The sequence below is a fragment of the Manis pentadactyla genome, chromosome 14 (assembly GCF_030020395.1).
Source record: "Manis pentadactyla isolate mManPen7 chromosome 14, mManPen7.hap1, whole genome shotgun sequence".
Lineage (NCBI taxonomy): Eukaryota > Metazoa > Chordata > Mammalia > Pholidota > Manidae > Manis > Manis pentadactyla.
This window is the reverse complement of record NC_080032.1, coordinates 74824160-74844322: the sequence shown is the minus strand read 5'-3', so window position 1 is coordinate 74844322 and position 20163 is coordinate 74824160. Positions and strand designations below refer to the sequence as shown.

General features: G+C 34.8%; 1 protein-coding gene across 9 annotated transcripts in view; it reads right to left on the bottom strand.

Annotated features, from left to right (window-relative positions):
* The window catches only part of PIK3C2G (phosphatidylinositol-4-phosphate 3-kinase catalytic subunit type 2 gamma), a 378973-nt gene that overhangs the window by 280831 nt on the left and 77979 nt on the right, over window positions 1-20163 (bottom strand). For 6 of the 9 annotated variants that reach the window (XR_008993799.1, XM_057492030.1, XM_057492029.1 and 3 more), the window contains 3 exons: window positions 14953-15023; window positions 10404-10467; window positions 2768-2827 (listed from right to left, as the gene is read on the bottom strand). Coding sequence is in view for 7 of the 9 variants with exons in the window: in XM_057492030.1 (XP_057348013.1) it covers window positions 2768-2827; window positions 10404-10467; window positions 14953-15023 (195 nt within the window). In the remaining 2 variants the exon portion in view is untranslated. Of the gene's footprint in view, window positions 1-2767; window positions 2828-3648; window positions 3798-10403; window positions 10468-14952; window positions 15024-20163 lie in introns of those variants that run through there. The other 3 variants (XM_057492033.1, XM_057492031.1, XM_057492035.1) reach the window with 2 other exon arrangements.

Sequence of the window (20163 nt, the reverse complement as noted above, 5' to 3'; positions counted from 1 at the left end):
ATGTAGTTTAGTTGGGATTCATTTTAAGTCTTTCACAGATGAAGAAATTACAACTATTCAATTATAAAATGAAAAGAAAAATTTATGAGTAATTCATATGGAAAGAAATCAGTTGTTTTATTTTTATGTGAATTCAATATGAGTCAATAGTATGACATGGCTGCCAAAAGATCTAATTCATCATTAAATTAGAGTGAAAGACATATACTCTCCATAACTAAAAAGTTGAGAGTCCCACAAAATTTCCAAGTATGTAATCTGAACTGGAGTTTAATTTTGGGTACCACAGTTGAGACTGGACTTGACAGATTGGACTTCCCAAAAGAGAGCAACCCATATTAATATGTTTTTAATGTACTCATTCAGAACAATATAGTAGACTGTATTTTCATCTCAACAGTCAGATTATGTGTTAAAATCCTGATTCTTCTCTATTTTTACCTGTAACCATGATCAAATCATTTAACTTCTGTGGGTCTAAGTTTCCTGTTCTGTAAAATTGGAGCAATAATTATTCTAGGATTATTGTAATGGTAAGATAAAATACAGAGAATAAGGGCTAAATCTTAGCTAATTACTTTATTTTTGTTAACTAATTTTTATCTATTCACTCAATTTTTTCAATTTGTAAGAGAAAACAGACATTTTCATACCCAGACAGCTAATAAAGTGAAAATTTAAAAGTCATAAAAACTGAGAAGGGTATGTATTGTGCTGTGTTTAGTTTTCATTCATACATTCTAAGTAGATACAAGACGTGAATTTGTGGAAATCCACAAAATACTACTAATTAAAGTGCAAATGCTGGGTTGACTTGGATCACTCAGTAGCTAATTTATTCCATCTCTTACTCTAGTCATGCAGTGCTTCTTGTCTGATCTATTTATTTCATTTAATCTTCACAAAAATTCTGAAAGATAAATATTTTACTCATTACATTCATGAATTACTGAGATTGCTAGAATATGTTTTGTGAAATATTGCAATAGTAAAAATAACTTGGTGATTAACTGGATGTGAGGACCAACACAACAGCTGAATTTAAATGATTCCAAAATTTCATTCTTGGGAAACCAAGAAGTTAGGGTGCCATCAATGATAGCAGGAAACACAGGCAAAATGGGAAGGCTTTTGGTGGGGTTGTGGTGCATATAGTTTTTGATATGCATGGCTTGACCTTCCAACTGAGTAGACGTAGCCTTCTAATATTGGGATATTGAGAAATGTGATGGGGTTCTAGCTGCAGCAACTGTTGGACTGATAAAATACACACACACACACACACACACACACAGACACACACAGACACAGCACAGGCTCCTGTAAACACTAGAAGGACTTTAAGAAAAATATTAATGCACAGCTTATACCAAAACAGGATACATTTCTGGTTGACAGAAACTTGAAGAGATAATTTAAAGTCAGAACATTAGCTTTAGCTTTAATGCTGCAATGGCCTCGTGGAAAAATCAGACTAGAATTAGGCCCTTAGGCTTATAGAGTGGTGTTTACTGCTCACAGTGGGGCAAGTGCTGAAACCGTAGACATAAATCAGTTGGTAGAGGTAGGGTATGGGGTTAGATCAGGAGCTGAGACCCATGAGTAAACCCCTAGCACCAGATAGACTGTCATCTACAAAAATGGAAGAAGGAAAAACAATATCTACTGACCAAGACAACTTTTAAGGAAGCCTCTCTCCATGACAGGGCTCTGAGTTCTGAAAACGATGACCCGAAAAACTGCATTGCGTGTGGGTGTATGGTTAATGTATTCTACTGATAGCGGGAATTTGTGCTAAAAATTGTGCGAAAGTAATGTGACTATTTTAGAGCCAGGCAGAAGCAAATGCAAAACTATGGTATAGAAACATTTTTTCTAACCTCAAACCGTGTACATATGTGCATGCATGTACACACAAATAAACACACACACACACACACCCTGCTAAGAAGGGAATAATCAGCCTAAAATGGACAAATCCTTGATGGCCAATTCACTATGTGCAAGACTCTACAAACATAAAACACAATAGGATTAGTACCTGATTTCAAGAAATATCAAATCTATATGTGGGCATTATTTTCATAGATACCTGGCCAAGAATTGAATATAATTGTCCAGAAAGAGAATATAAATAGGAGGGGAACAAAATTGAAAGCTGGGCATGTAACATTTCAGAACATCAGTATTTAGATGATGGGGGAAGAAGTTTGAGTCACAGGTGGAGCACACAGAGTGCTGAGACGTGAGCCTTAACACTACAGTTTAATGATCACAAGTAAAGGTAGTAGATAGTACTAGGAAATTTTAGCTTGTAAAAAAAAAAAAGGGGAAACATGATAATAATTTTTCAAGTATTTGATGGCTTTTGAAGGAAGAAGGGGATTATGTTTACTGTAAGTATCTCTGGAATGATAAATTAGAACAAATGGTTATAAATTTAGAAAAACTCATTTTGGCTCAATATGAGAAAAATCTTTGTAAAAATTATTTGTTCAAAAATCTCCCTGTTAGTAGAGAATTTCTCCGGATTACCAGTATGAAAGCAATCAGTAATGTTTAGAAGAGATGTTTGCATTATATGGGAGTTTGGACTAAACCATATCTAAATTCTTTCTTAACTCTGTAACTCTTTAGGTTAATGAAAACTGATCAATAATGCTATGATGTTATTTTATTGCTGTATTCCAAGGTCATCTTAGGAAATATTTGATGTATCATAGCCTCTGAAGGTGCAGCATTCTAATACTTTAGATATTCAGCATACCTTAAAACTATTTTGAACGTTGGAAGACACTGGTGTCAAACCTTGCTCCTCTGCATCTTTCTGGAAGACAAAACAGAACAGCTTAAGGTTCCCTCTCCACTTCCATTTAGCTGTGGATGGAAACCAAAGTAATACGTGTTTAAATGGTGATGTAACAGCTTGTCATTTTCCATGTTTTATATAAACCTTAGTGAATTTCTAGTTCTGTTTACATACTGAAAATTTCCAATTCAATTAATGAGTTTGGATGCAAACTGAGAATTTGGAATTATCTTCATTCCAGGTTCAGTAGTTATTGTTATTATAAACTGTCTGTTCTTTCAATATTTAAAATAGCCTTTGGAGTTCCATTTTAGTTTAAAATATAGAACTTTGGTCCCATTGTAACAATGAAAAAAGGCAGATAATATACAAAATCATATTTTTTCCTGATTTGAGGTCACAAGGTGATCAAGTATACTGATATACTGAAGTATGATCAATAGGCTCCTCCAAGAGAGATGGAGCACATAGGCTTTGGCCTTTGGCAGAACACAGGAGAAGGAGGTAGACAGGAGGGTAAGAATAAATCAGCTAAAATTTTAACCAATTCTTGAAGGCCAGGCGTGAGCTATCATGCCAATTTGGAATTTCTAGAAGTCCAAAACAGTCATTATGCAAGTTGTTTTCCATGGACACATGTTCAGGGGATATATTAAAGGCCAAGCAGAAAACTGAAGGCCTATTCAGGGGTGCAGTATGTAACAGCTGTTTGTGGGGACAGGCACAAAGGCCTGCCCACTTCTGTGGAGCCTTCTCTCATAAGAAGCAATAGTCTTAAGCTACTGGTTGATGGTACTAGAAAAATGACATACTAGGAGGGGCAGAAAACTCTCTGTTACCCTGATTCCACGCAAAAAGTCTCTTCCTTTTGGTGGAATGGGAGAGAAAGAAAAGCAGCCTGCCTCTGGGGGAGAGGTAGACCTAGCTGATGATCCTTTTGCAAAAACCTTTTGCTCCTGGGGAAGGGATAGGAAACCCCATCTTGAGTCAATCCTCTATGGACATCAGTCAGAGCTCAGACACCACGGGGAGGAGGAACAGAAAACTCTTTCCTGTAAAAGAGTAACTGCAGGTACAAAGCATCGTTTGACTGTCATGTGGTAGGGCAGGAATTCTCAGAAAGTTCCAGTCTTGAGGCTTAAGAACACGATATGCCTAAAGCTGTCATTGAGCATTACAGCACAGAACTTCCTTTACCCAACTATAAAAATGAGCCCATTTTGAGTAATACACAAGAACAGAATACTGCCTGGGGAGAGAGAAACATATTGGGAGGGACTGTCTCTCTGGCATAGGAAAGCAGGGATTATTGAAAGCAGAGGGTGAAGCAGGTACACTGAGAAAAAAAACAGAAACTCTGGTACCACAGGCCCCATTGTTAGGACAGGCAATAGTAGCTATAACCAAGGCATTTGGAGCCTGAAGGGCACTGATGATGATAGCAACCACAAAACACAGATAAAGCTCACACGTTGTCTAGATTGTATCAATCCTACATACTAATAACATAATAAAAGAAGAGCAGTGCCCGTTTTCATGTAGGAATACAATTTAGCTCAGTCTCTACTGTTCTGCACATAATGTTTAGCATTCAGTCAAAAATAGGATCCATACAGAAAAGATGTCAGTAGATGAAACAAAACTACACAAATTACTTGGATGTTAGAACAATCAGACAAATACTTTAAAATAACTATAATTAACATGTTACAGGGTCTAGTGGAAAACAACATGCATAAACAGAGAATTTCAGCAGAGTGATGGAAGTGATACAATAGAGTCAAATAGAATGGTAGAAATATAAGAATATATATGACATTATGGATGGAGAATTCCTTCCAGGGGCTCATTAGCAGATTGAACACACCTAAGGAAAGTATCAGTGGAACTGAATATAGGTCAAAATAAATGAACTGAAACACAAAAAGAGAAAACAGTGGGAAGAAAAATCAGAACACACAGAAGAACATGAAAAAGACAAAGTCATATATAGTTGGAGTTCTGGAAAAATAAGGGTGCAGAGAGATATTTAAAGAGATAATGGTCAACATATCAAAATTTGTGAGGTGCCACTAAAATTTAGAGGGAAATTCATGGCTTTAAAATTTGAGTAGTTGTGTGTCAATTAAAGAAGTTGAAGTTATCATTAAAAACCTTCCTATAAGGAAAGATCTCAACAGATTATACAGCATTGGTGAGTTTTATCAAATATTTAAGGAAGAAGTAAAACCAAATCTACTCAAATTCTTTCAGAATACAGAGTGAGAGAAAACACTTCTCAGTTTATTTTACAAGGCCAGCATTACTTCAATATCAAAATCAAACCACAGCATTACAAGAAAATAAAAACATGAACTAATGCCCCTCATAAAAATAGATAAATATCCTTAACAAAATATTAGCTAACAAGCCAACATGAAAAGGGTCTAAATCCTCACAAAGTGTGTTTTATCCCAATAAATGCAAAGATATTTTTCAATTTTGGAAAGAATACTTAAGAATCACTATATAACTTGTATAAAGATAGGAAAATCATTTGACAAAATTCATCACTCATTCATGATATAAACTCTTAGCAGATTATTAGTGGAACAAAACTTCCTCAACTGGCAAAGGGGAACTAACTTCATATCTTAACTACATAACCTTCACATAACGTCATTCTCAATGGTGAAAGACTGTATCTTTCTCCCTAAGATTAACAACAAGGTAAGGATTCTGTTCTATTACCTCTGGTAAAATTCTACCAGAGATGAACACAAAAAAATCAACAATTAGAAAAAGTCAAGCTATGTTTGCATGATTTCTAGGGTGGGAGGGATTTATGGCAAAGAGGCACTTTTTGATGTAATGGAAGTATTTTATGTCTTGATTTCTGGGGTAATTGGCAGAGTATATGCATTTTCAAAACTAGACAAACTATACAGTAACATGAGTATATTTTATATAAAGTTTGAGAAAGTTGATTTAATAAATAAGATATCAATATGAAAGTGAAAGACAAGCCACCAGCTGGCACAAGATTACAATACACATTACCAAAGGAAGAGTAAGTATATAAATAACTGCCAAGAATCTACCTGAAAAAGATAAAGGAATGGAGAAAAAATTTGAATTTGTGAATTATAAGAGATGACAGTTTGATGTTACATTTAAAAAGAGCAATGAATTATGAATTTGTTAATAGTCAGGGAAATGAAAACATATTGTGATATGTGTATGATCCTTTTAGAAAAGTGTCTGGTAATACCTTGTAAGTCTATGACCTTGTATATACCAGGAAAATCCTTGATATTAGCTCAATTATATATCAACAGTAAATAGATAAATAAACTGAGGTTCACTCGTCTAATTGAGTACTATACAGTAATGAAAAAAACCCACATGGAACAAGGTGGATAAATCTCAAAAACAATATTGAGTAGAAGATACAGGGCTCAAAATGTACACATAGTTTGATTTCCATAGGTAGACATTAAAAAGGAAACCTAAACTTTATATTGCTAATGTGTGCTTATTTTGGTGCTGAAATGACAAAGTGGAGCTGCAAAAAACTTTACACCAAAGAATACCTGTTATATAGAAGAAAATACAAAGTGGCACATGGGCGGATCATAAGATACTAGCAATATTTTGCTCCTTAACTTTTAATAGAGGGCCTGCTAATTGTTACTCTTTAGTTTGTATGTACATCATTATATGTTCATGTATTACATAATTCACTGTACAAATCCCAAGTAAAATTTCACATCATGCTATTCCTTTGACAAAGCCCTTCAGTGATTTCTGTCTCACTAGGAATGCAAATTATGTTGGCTAGTGATTATCTTCCTTATTGAAGGTCTGCTTTACTTTTTCATTTTTTTCTTCTTCAAGTCTAGAGTGTTTTATACATAATAGGTTTTACTTTTAGTAGTTTCTGTATGGCCTTTATTTTTGCCAAGGTAAGTTCCAATTCTGCAATTGTGTTTATTTTCCCTGTGACCTGACTTTATCTCCTTTGTCTCCTTTTCTTTCTCCTTTTGTGACCTTTCAACTGGTCCTTGTTACCTATTCATTTATTCTATTTTCTTATTATGATTTTTTGGTCCTTTCCCACTTTTTATGTTCTAGTGTGAATGCAAATCAGTTTTGTGACATTTTTCTTCAGGATCTTATACATCTGCTTTATTAATAGTGTTAAAAACTTTAATAACAATAAAATAGCACTTGTACTAATCTTCACTTGAACATATTTTATATTCCAGTCACTATATTATATTAAGCATGTGACTTACATCATTTCATTAATCTTAAAATATTATATTTTATTATACTCTAGTGATGAATAATATGAACTCTAGGAAGGCTGAATAAAAGTGTCCATAGTGGTGGAGGGCTGATATATACATCTATCTGACTTTGGATTCTCTGTTCCTAAATTCTGTCTTTACCTACTACTCTGTCTAAATTAAGTTTGAAATTGGAACTTCTGAAAATCAGCAATAGATCTCATTACTAAGAGAGCTTCAGTTTTAATAAAGCTAAATATATATTATGAACTCCCTATATTACCCCCTTTCTGTCACTTATATATAGAATTTTGAGCCACTGTCTAGAGGCTAAATACTGTTGGATTTTCATCTTGGGGAGAGGAAAGTATGAGGTAAAGTATTATTCGGCCTTTTCCTGGGTTACTTGCACCTGAAATAGAGATGATGCTATATTCTTTTGGTCATCTATTTGTTACTGTCTCTGCATCAGGGGCTAGATGGCAATGGGTATGGTGGTTTTTAGCTCTTTTCAGATCAGTAAATATTTCATGAAGCCAAACCACATTTTGAAACATGGCAGATTTTTCTCAATCCAGATCCATCGGGTTTACACTTAGTTTACCAGTTACTTGATTCTAATATAAGTTTCTTATCAGAGGTAGGGATCGCTAACTTTCTCTAAAGGTCTCTAAAGGTCCTTGGCATCTTAATAAAATTTTTGGAGACAATACATTAGGGGCTATTAGAAAGAAACAACTTTGAATCAGAAGTTGATTATTTTACCAAGATTGAATCTGGTTTTACACTGCTTTGCTCTGTATATGTATCACTGTGTGTACATTATTTATGTAAATATGCTGTCTTTTCCATCAGCAACTTCAGAGCATAGTTCTGACTTCCGTTTCTCTTGATCCAGTGAGTCAATAGTTCAGTAATTTGCATTAAGTAAGTGTTAAGTAATACCTTAGGGGAAAATTCTTTCTCTTTTTCTACTCTTAATTTCTTTGAAATGTTAGAGATAAATAGAGAATATAGACTGAAGAGAAAAATTATTCCTTACCTTTCAGGGTATTAGTAGAATAGAAGAGAGGAGAAAATGGTCCAAAGGAAAAAAAGTTCTATGTAAACTACTTAAAAAACTAGCAATTTAACAAACATAATAGGATGCCCAATCTGAAGTAAGTCAAGTCTAAAATATGTTAAATAACCATTGCTGAGAAAAGAAAATATTTGGAAATTGAAATTATCCATATTATTCAATAATATTTGTGTCATATTTATTCATCCTGTAAATTTGTTATTTTTTCAAAATTGTGTAATAATCCAAGTTTGGAAAATATGAAAAAACAATTTTTCAAATTGATAATGTTTTTGATGTTGATGAAATGCTGCATGAAGCCCTTGTCAAATAAATAGAAAGTGCAAAATTGTGAATTGATAATATCACAGTTTGTCCTCACTTCTCAGATATTAATGCGTCATAGGAAAAGTCTCATTTAAAAAGCTCATTGTTCTGGATAGAATTTTTCTGGAAAATCACAGACACTGTGGCCTATTTACAAAATAATTCAAATGTGGGTGATTGTAACTATTTTCCAGTTATAATGTGAAGACAGTATTTCCTTGATGTTTTGCCAAGTTTTAAGTCATATTGCAAAAATTTACAATGGTCAATAGTTTCTTTCAAAGTGAAAATATTGGAGGCTTCATATATGAGTAATATAGTAGAGCTTTTATGTTTGAAAATTAAGAATTGTCGCAGATTCTTAACAATTTGTGCATGCACATGTGTGTAAAAAGACATCCATCCATGATACATAAGACACTTAGATAACTAAAAATCATCCTTAAGTAGGTTCCATAACCTCAAAAATATCTCTACACATAGTCAAGAGGCATAAATGATTTAGAAGTCAGTCTGCCCTGGATACCTGGCAAGTGTCAAATTCTGCACTAGAAAAGAACAACTATCATAAAGGTGAAGAATCAAGTGGAAAGAAATACTAATTATGACATTTTTATGAGACTCAAAACAATCTGATTGTGAATTCTTTTCACACTCCACATTTTAAACTTCCAGATTCAGGCCAGGCTCAAGAAATAAAAAATGGAATTAGAGTGAGAGGATTACCTTTTGGGAAGGAATATGAATCATGTATTTGTCAGCACTATTTCTTTAAATATTTACATGGAATTCACATATGAGTTTGGAATCCACATCAAGAAATACAACTTATTATTTTCAGGATCCTTTACTGTTCATTAATTTTAGGAATAGTTATTTAAGATCTGTATCTGATTATATGTGTAAGGAGTCAGTTATTTAATGGAAAAAATAAGTCCTCACTTGTTTTAAAAATATTCTTTTACCTGTACAAATTTCTGTAATTATATGATGTTTTATCGATGGAAGATTAACCCTTCCCTGGAAGAACAGGCTATAAGAAATGATCTGCCTAATGGTGACCACAACTTGGATACCAAGTTGGTGACCAAATTGTAGTAGTCTTGTACTGAAACCATCATTTTCCCCTGTCAAACTAGCTTCTCCTCTCTTCACTCTTCTAGTGAATTGATGTATCCATGCAGTCAGTCAGCAGCGAAGAATCTATAGGTATTCTAAACTCCCTGTTACTTTGTTACTCATAGTCTTTCACTAATTCTTGTAAAATGCACATTTTTCATGTGTTATGAGTCCATCCACTCCTAGCCTTCCCTATAGCATAGCTTTTGTCAATGCCCTCATCATCTCTTTGGGCTAATGAAATGATCCTCTAACCACCCATCTGCCATTTAACTGCCCTGTTCAATGGCCCCATATTATCAGCTGATACATTAGGAAATCATTAAATAGTCCATAAAATGGCCGTAAGATCCTATGTAACATGGCCCCTGTTTGCCCCTTCCATCTGGTCACTTTCCAGGCTCTCACCTTGAACCCAAATTGTAGCCATTCCAAACTTCATACAGTTTTATAATCACACCAAGCTGTTTCTTAACTGTTTCTATTCATGTTATTCTTTGCTGAAAGTTATCCCTACTCCCACCTTCCTTCACCATACCCCTTATCTGGCTAGCATACTAACTTGTTTTTCAACATTCAGATTAAATAAATAAAATTGATAACCCTCTCTTACGTGTCCTATATACACAAATGTCCTTCACAGTACCAATGGCACTTCATCACGCACATCTATTTACTTGTCTGTTTTGCCATGGCAGGATGGAAACTGCTCAAGTGTAAGCTTCTGCTTATTCAGCTACTTGAAAAGTTTTAGAAAAAGAGTGTATGTTTAATAAATTCTTGTTGAATTGATAGATGAAGTAACAAATGTTAATACCTGGGTTTTCAGTAAGTATTTCAGGTGAAATTCATATTTTTTTATTACTGTTGAGAGGCACTGTCTGGAAAGAAAAAATATTTGTTTAAAATTGGGTGAGAAAACTTCTATTAACTTCAGCACATTTATCACAGATTCTGCTTTGTCTATGATTCTATAGCAGCATGGTTTAAAAAGAATTACTGTTGACATAATTTAAAAAGCCATTTCAGATGTTAGCCTTATTAACTTTGTGTAACCTTATAGACTACAAACATATTTGAATACTTTAAAACTCCAAAGAAATCCATGACAAATTAACCAATCCTCTCAAAGACTATTCATTATATCAAACTACTCTTCATTCAAGATGTAAGTTGCAAAGGGATTCATAAGTAGGTAATGATGAATACTAATATCAAAAAATGTTAAATATACAAAATCTTGTAGAGAATTGCTTTTGGAACTAATGACATATATTAATAATAGATGGGGTTGTCTTTCACCCCAAACTTCTGTGTTTTACTTTCCTAAGCATATTTTACTGCTCCAGCTTTGTCTATGCTTAAGTGGAATAGATATGAGTTGAACAGAGGTTCTTCTGGCTTCACTGTTCAAAATTATTTTCACAAATACTGACTTTCCCTTCCTATTTGTCCTGAAAACTGTTGAATTGAATAACTAGTCATACAACACGAAAACAATGTTAAAAACATACCAATACATTTTACAGTAGCTGTCTTCTCAGTCTTTATTACATCATCATTTTAGTTCATTACCATCTTACAGTTCAAAGACAAAAGGCATAAAATATGTAAAAGTCAATAGAGGTGTAGGAAAAGAATAGTGATTTTGGCTATTGGAGGGAGGGTTTGTAAGTAAAACTTGATCCTAAAACTTAAAAAACTCTCAAGAATGTACCAGCTTCAGCACTTTGATATTAGGTATTATATATTTTATAGAAAACTCCTAAGAACTAGTGAAGGTATGTCATGTTTTCCATTTCTAAGAGGAAGTCAAGTCAGGAAACAGGAATATAGAAATCAAAGCTCCCTCCATCGAGTTCTCAGTCTTTCAATGATTAAAATCATTAATTCAAATCAACTCCATAGAGTTGTCTGAGGAGAGCAGGCAGAGTAGCATTATTCTACAGAAAACAAAGTCCTGGGGGTCACCAAGTTGGCAAAAGAAGAGATCTTTGCCTCCATCTCCCTACAAAAATCAACAGTTAGAAAGCTATCCAGGAACAAAAACAGATCTAGGAGAGCTTAAGAATCCACCTAAGAAACTTCAGTAATACAGTGGAACAAAGAAACTGAGAATAACACACAAAAAAGGAAGGGAGAAGAGCTTCATTTTGCTTGCATCATGCCATCTTCCAGGCCTGCACTGATCAGCACCAAGAGGGAAATCCCCAGCTAGAGATCCCTTGCCTGGAAGGGGAAAGAGGTGAGCAACCAGCTTCCCCAGACCTTTGGAACACTGCACAAAGGACCGGTGTTAATCACACCCCACCCAGAGACTAGCGAACTTTGCTGCTGGCCCTGTCCTCCCCACCACTATATATTTGTCTGCAACCACCCCCTGACACTACATAAGAACCTTCCGCCACAGCTGTGTGTGTGTGCATAGCATAGCACCAGCTCTGGCAAACAACCACTGCCTGCACTGGTCCCTAGCTGAAGGATGTGGAGGCACCAACAGCCCTTGTCACCACTGCAGAGCTGTCATAGCACTTGCTAAAGGACCACATCGTTGATGCTGTGTTGAAGAAATATCACATCTCCCAAACTGGGATCTGCCACTTGACCCTGCACTTGGTACATTGCATCACTAGACCCAGGGTCACAGCATGCTCCAGTGTGCTCCCACTTGCTGGTGAATATATTTCTGTATGGAAATCATCCCATAAAGTCTGGAGGAAGTGACTGCTTCTCCCTGTGCACATACACCTATGCAAGGCTTCAGGGATCGCAAAGTAGGAAATTAAATTACACTACCAAAGGACCATGCCATACTTATAGCAACTGACCCCAAATAAATGGAGATATGTGAATTGCTCAATAAAATTCAACATAATTATTTTAAAGATGCATGGAAAATTACAGTAGAACACAGAAAACCAATTTAATGATCTCAGCAAAACAATACAAAAACCAAAACGACCCAACCGTATACAGCCTGTAAGAGACTCACTTTAGATTCTAGGACACACAGAAGTTCAAGGTGAAGTAATAGAAAAAAAGTACTACACATGGAAACCACAAAGAGGCGAGATAGCTGTACTTACATCACATAAACTTTAAGTCAAAAACTGTTAAAAGACAAGAAGGATGAAAAGACTATTATATGCTAAAAAAATGGACAAATGGGTAAATTCCTGGAAATAACAACCTCCCAACACGGAATCTGGAAGAAATAGAAAATCTAAATAGACCAATAAAAAGCGACTATGGAAACATTGAACTCATAGAAACAGAGAACAGACTGCTGGGTGCCAGGGACTGAGGAATGGAAGAAAACAGGGAGACTCTGGGCAGAGAGTACAAATTTTCAGTTATTAAATAAACTCCTGGAATCTAAGGTACAGCACAGTGATGGTAGTTAACAGTGCTATGCTGTATACTTGAAAGTTGCTACGGAAGTGGAGCTTTAATGTTCTCACCATAACAACTAATTATGTGAGCAGAGGGTGTGTTAACTAACCTTATTGTAGTTAATGTTCCTCAATATATGTGTGTATCAGATCATCATATTGTACAGCTTAAACTTACACAATGTTTTACGGCAGTTATATCTCAATAAACCTGGGAAGAAAAATAGAAAATGAAGTCTGCAGTGGCCTTTAGGAGGCTGAAAATGTTCCTGCGCTAGATAACGTTTGAGAAAGGCGAGGGTCGGGCAGCCGACGGTCCAAGTGGAAGAAGCAGTGAGTCAGGGTTAGACACCTGGTTTTAGTTATGACTGTGGCGTTACATACATGTAGAATGGTTGCAAATTTTTGGACTTCTCTGTGTTTTAGTTTCCTTAGCAGAGCTGAAGCAGCACTGGGAGTTGAGGTCCCCCCAGGTTGTAGCCCACTGCCCTAGGCCTGGAAGGAGTGGGTGGAGAGTTAGGTTCTGAGGCTAGTCTGTCCCTGCCAGGTTCCTTGTACTACTGAAGCAGAGCTTCGGCTTTGCCCCAATTTACCCTGTCGACCCTGTCCTGCGCAGTGTCAAGGCTGCTAGACTTTTGTGAGGGGGTGGGCAATGGCGGGGTGAGACAGGAACAGAAGAAAAATTGCTTTGCTCTAACCATTTTATTATGGCCAACACTGTGTTTCTGTACCCCAGGTACAGCCACCTACAAGTCATAGTCCTCCAGCTAACCAGCTCAAAACAGTTCTTTATCTAACAGGGACTTCCCCCATTTCAAAGAACTTCTCATATTTGGTGCCTCTCTTTACAGTTTTTTTTTTTAAATCAATTTATTTGGGAACAAGGAAACTACAGCCTTTGCTAATAAGCATTTCAATGGGAACTTACACCTGATCTATGTAATTAGCTATAAAATGAAAATTTGGATTAGGTTAAGTTTTTTCTAGTGCTACACATTCTATGACTTTATGGTATATGACTAAATATTTTTGCAGAAAAAGTACACCTGGAAAGACACAATCATTTAATAAAAAATATGGCCTTTGCAAATTTCAGATAGACCTGATTTCATTCCTGCAACTAATGAACTGAGTAGCCTTAGGCAAGTTATTTATGACCTTCCAGAACTTCCGTTTCCTTGATTTTGGAGTAAGATATGTATTGTTCCAGAGTTGTAGGGAGAATTAGCAGGGATAATGTATGAAAAATGTGTAATAACTTCACGAAGTGATAACTATAGTCGTTAAAAACAATTTTAACGCACCTTACATTTTTATATCAGGCTTTGCTTTAGACATTTATGATATGTATATCCCACACCCCATTTTTTATGCTCATTCAGCTCAGAACAACTTTAATTTCAGATAAACCCATACTGCATCACTGATATTGTCTCCTAGGTTAGCTTCCTGATAGGTCTAATTCTTTCAGATAATATGCACATACGTTTAGATTTCAGAATCATTTAGGATATGTTCATTTGCTGTCACTTGAGTTTTCCAATTTAAATACACACTCCTCTGCTTATGATACAACAATTACTTTCAGGGAGCTCCAGAAAAGAATGTAAAAGTAGGAGGTGATGACTTTCAAAGTATGGAAATTCAGTTATACAAAGGGCTTAGTGACACATGCACACTCAAATTCACAGAATGAATGAGAAAAAAATCCTTGAAAATGTAATTGGTAGTAGAGATATTTTTAAATGAATGTTAGATTGTTTTTGAAGGTGTTAGCAGCTCTTCGAATGTATCTGAATAGCTGTGAAGAATAGATCATTATTAACAGAATCTTTCAAAGGGAGATACCTATAAAAAGTACAATCACTTCTGCAGTACTAGTAAAGGACAGTTTTTACAATCAACTGAAAAATATTGTGATTTGGCACTTGAGAACTCAGAAAGTAGACTTGGAACAGAAATAAAATATCTTACCTGGATACTTTCCAAATGTGCATAAATTCTAGAAGTTGGTTCAGATAAAACTGACTGTGGTCATCTTCATGCTGTAGACAGCAGAATATATTAATATTTATAGGGTGAATAGGAATGAGTACCAGATAAAAATAGGTCTGTAACTTCCTGCTGTCATTTTATTCACCTCTTTTGATAAAACTAATTCATCATTTTAATACTTTGTTTTAAAGACCTTATAAGAGTCTTCTTAACTATATAAGCATTCTTTTCAAAAGTGAAACAGAAAGCTGAGCTTAGGTTAAAAATAAACCTCAAGAATTGCTGAAAAATATCCTGGCATCACCAAAGTCAAATATTAACTTTTCCTAGCAGGAAGCAGCTTTTCAGACACCAGTTCTCCCACATACATGCACGGTTCTTTTTACATTTAGTGCACGGATGCCATGGCAATATAAGACTTGACAGCTTGCCTGTAGAGTTGGCACACACAGAATGAACTCTATTTTTCAGCTTTACCACATCTTCCTGCCAAAACATCAGCATGAGGGAACTTTACATTTTGTGAACATTAAATTGTGCTAATAAATAACAACTACTGATAGGTATACATTCCAGGAGTTACCAGGTGGCATTGTGTTTTCTCTCAAGATGAGTGGAAACTACTCGTAAAATATCAGACCTCTGGTCTATATGCGCAGGTGCGCGCGCGCGCACGCTCACTCATTCACTCACACATTAACTGCTTCATTAGTTTTCCTGCAAATCCTAAGTTCCTCTTCAAATCTGCAAAGGAAAATGCCGTATGCACCATCATAACTGCACAGTTTTTTTCACATGGTGGTGATAAGAGTTGAGTGAGCCTTTAATACCTGGAGTGCATATAATCTTCTTGTATGTCAATACACACACAATCTATTTTTACAACTGCCTCTTAGAGTTTTTGATGGAAAACCATAAGTAAAACCTTTACATGGCCCAAGGACAAAGGTGAATTAATTTTATACCGGGTTGTTTGTTACATGAGGAGGAAGCTAAGTCACATGGAGAGATAAGGTCATCAATCCAACACAGTGCTTTGAGTGCATGCTAATTGAAAAGAAAAACTTTATACAAATGCTAAGGATCTTGAAAACAGGAGACCTTCTTTCTAGGAAATTTTATCTAGAGTCACTGGGGTGATTAAATCTGAAAGTGTAATGGTGGTAAGACAACGTTTCAGCAACAGAATGCTGAACTTTAGACATGGAAAGGGCAGTAAAAGAGAAGGGAAAATTAAAAGTGTTAATCCAGAGCTAAAAAGGAGATATTAAGATTGGAACTGTAATATTTGGCATTTGCCTTCTTTCAGAAGTTAGAACCAAAGCAAGCACATAAATCATGTGACTTATTTGCATCTTTCTGTATGGTATAATCATACTCATTTTAAAATAACTTTACTTGGCCTGCAGAGAAGCTTTGGGGTGAAAAATAGGCCTTTGTCATATTGTCACAAGGAAAAACAATTTAAAGGACCTCAAAAGGCTGGAGGAAAGTTTGGGCAATTATCCATGGACTATATCATACACTTTACTTTTCTCCAAAGCTAAAGGCCATACCTTCGTCTTAAGGAAAATGTTAAGACGTTTTGTTCTTTTTTGTAAAGTATTTATTGCTGTAAATTTTCTGTGAATGTTTCCTTAAGCTACAAAGAAATCATGTTTTTATAATATCTACAATGTTGGCAATACTTTTGATCAACTTTGTGAGGGAGAGAATAAATTTTCTCAAAAGACTCAGTCATTCACATCACATTTAATCAAGGTGGGGATTTAAAATTTTTGAAAACTTAAATGATTTCTGAAGACTGCCAACCTGCTTTATGAATAATCTTATGAAACAAGAATTAAATTGCCATATTTCAGTATAACAAAACCAAGTTTAAAATAAGAAAGATGTCTGAGGTAATTCAAGGCTTGCAGTGCCTTTTTTAGAAATGAGAAAATTATTTTCTAATTTTTTAGAAATTAGAAATTGGATAATTAGAAAATTCTAAATTATCTAGTGGAATGTAATGGTGTCGCTAAACTTAATAGAATGATATAATCATTATATTCCTTGTATTATATAAAGAGAATATTATTAAGTCAATTTAATGTTCTACTAGAAAGATAATATAATCGTTTATAAATATTTTTCTTGAAGCTACAATTATGAAAATGACAGAATTTTGACACCACTTTAAACAGTAGAGTCAAGAGAGAACATTCATTATCTCCTTATCACACAGAGTTTTAATAGTAAAAGACTGAAATATCATAGAGTCAAACACCCTGACTTTATGATTTCAATAACTAATACATAGTCCTGATTTAAACTTTTCATTTATCTCTCTCAATTGAGTTTTTATATAGCCATATTAGGTAAGTAGTATTATCATTCACATTTTTTAGACAACTAAGGTGCAGAGAATTTAGTAATTTGTCCAACAGACATTTGAATTTTGCAATATGAATTCAGAATCTCTGCTTTTAAACAAGATGCCAAATTATTAAATGTAACACTCCTCATTTCTTATGGTCAGGGCTAGACCTGTACATTTTAGGGCTTACACATAAAACTTATCACCACCACTAGCCTGTCACATTCATCTGCATCAGGAGCTCATACTCTGAATTCTAAAAGCAAAGTTGTCTTTTATTTCAAAGCACATATATCTGTCAGACTGTTTTCATGCATATTTGTTTATTGTCTATCTCCTTTACTAGGATGTAGACACTACATTCTAGAACTAGTACTGAGATGTCATTTGTCTCCACATCTCCAGTGTTTAGAATAGTTTTGGGCACATAGTAAGTGCGCAATTATGATTTATTCAATGAACAGCTGAATATCAATATACACATATATGTTTTCTAAGACATAATGTTGAATTTTAAGTAGGTTCACTAAACTGTTCACTGTTAAGAGATTCTTAAAGTCAAGTACTATATATGTCATATAAAAAGTATTCAATAAATGTTGAATTAATTGTTATTAGATTTTATGTATTTTTTTAAAAATAAAATATAATGTCTTCTCTTTTGGAGTGTGATGCTAAAGATTTCATGGAAATGCCAGGATTTGGGGAGATGGGAACATGGAATGCCTTTCTCACACTCTGTGTGGAGGCCACCACTCCCCTTTAATGAGAGTTAGAGCTAGTTGAATTCCCTGGACACTGAGCACTTTCAGGGCCGAGATCTTGGTGATTTTGTTCACTACTCTAACTGCTCCTTAGTATTGGGCCTACTACACAGCAGTTACATATTAAATATTTGTTGAGTAAGTGGCGAATACACAAACATCTATGCCATGGAGCATATTACCAGTTTTAAAATAACAAGTGTCAGTGCTAGGAAAGGTTGTGAATGTGAAAAGGCATTTATAATCTTTACCTATAAGTTGTTGAATTAGCCAAGAATTGGTGATATTCATTGTAGGAAGTAAAGGTTCATGAATTGAGCCATGAAGTTTAAAAAATGAACCACGTAACTCAATCCATGCTGTGATCCAAATGACATATTGAAAACCAGACATTTCTAGTGGCAACTCTATACTTTACACCCAGAATGCCTATATGCTTGTCCCTGAATATGATAATGGCGATGATGACAAACCAAAGGTACTACTTTGGCTGGCGTTATGGTAAGAGAGCTCTAAGACAGGACGAGCTTTGTTGAACTACTTTCTCCCTTGTTTACTAGCTGTGAGACTGTGCCATTCAATGCATGTTTCAAATTTTCAGTATTTTTATTTATATAAGAAAGGAAAATAATAGTATCACTTTTTTTACTTTTTAACTATTGTTCATTAATACATGTAAAGCGTGGATAACATTGCCAGGCAACTAGCATATATTGACTATGTTTAATTATCATTGACTACCCATCATGACCCAGACTTTGGTGTATGTGGAAAACAAACAAAACAAAAAATATACATATAAGATTGGAATTCTGACCAATTGTTCTGAAACTCACATCTAAACCTTTTGAGTATAGTCCATAAATTCTAAGCGTATATATCATATGAACTAGTAGCGTGGGGCATAGGCTGTGGAGACTCATTGATCGGGTTCAAATCGAAGCCACTGTTTACGCATTCCAGGAGTATGATCTGGACAAAGTCATGGAGCTCCATACGATTCAGTATCCCTATTTTTAATAGTATTTCCCACATAGAATTGGGGAAGATTAAGTGTAATGGACATGTTAAAGTCCCAGACATAAAATGCACTCTCAAGTATATATTATATCAGAATAGTGAAATCACAAAAATTTAAGTAGAAACTTTAATTTACATGAACTGAACTGTTAGTGGTTTGTGAATTACTACCAATGAGATGTTATTCTTTTTAACCATTTGCAACTTCTCAACAATAATAGAAATTAGAATAATACATTTTCTGTTATTTCACTGTGTTGAAAGAAACATGATGATTACATCTTTTTCATCAACACTGAGGACAATTTGAAAATGTTTAAGTTTATTTATATTGAAGGTGTTAGTTGTACTATATAATGTTTCTTTGTAGGATTTCAGACGCATAGCCCTGGAGCTGTCAACACTGTCTGAGCTGGGCACCAGTTCCAAAAGATATTTCTAAACAACTGTCTCTTGGCCTCAAAACATTATACTCCACATAGATATACTGCAACCTAATGTACCACCTGACCCTTTTTTTTGATGAAACACCTCCTACTAGGGAAAAAAAGAAATGCACTGGAAATCTGTTATCTGATGTAAATCATAGGGTGATGGGATTTTTGCTTAAAGTAAGTAATTGGAAGATTCTATAGATAAAAACTGCAAAAATATCAACATTCATCTCTACTGTGCAGTTTGGGTTTGAAGTAACTGAAGACATCATGCAGGGACTAATGTTTATGTCTAGCAGCATGAAATTGTGATTAGAGCGTAGTAATCCCTTTCTAGGTGTTTTTATTATATATATAAAGTGAATATTAATCTGTCCTGATTTGGACTCTGTTGACATAGACATAAACAGTCTTCAAATAGGACAAGATTGTGTAATGGTTTTCTCTTCATATTTTCTATTCCATTCACTTAGTGGATTCATGGATAGTATGAATACGGTAACCTAAATAAGTTTCTCATAAACGATTTTTCCAAGAGACCAATTGATTAGTTATTATACTGAGGTTGCACTAATGTGTTCATATAAGTGCTTTAGTCCAAATTAACAGTCAT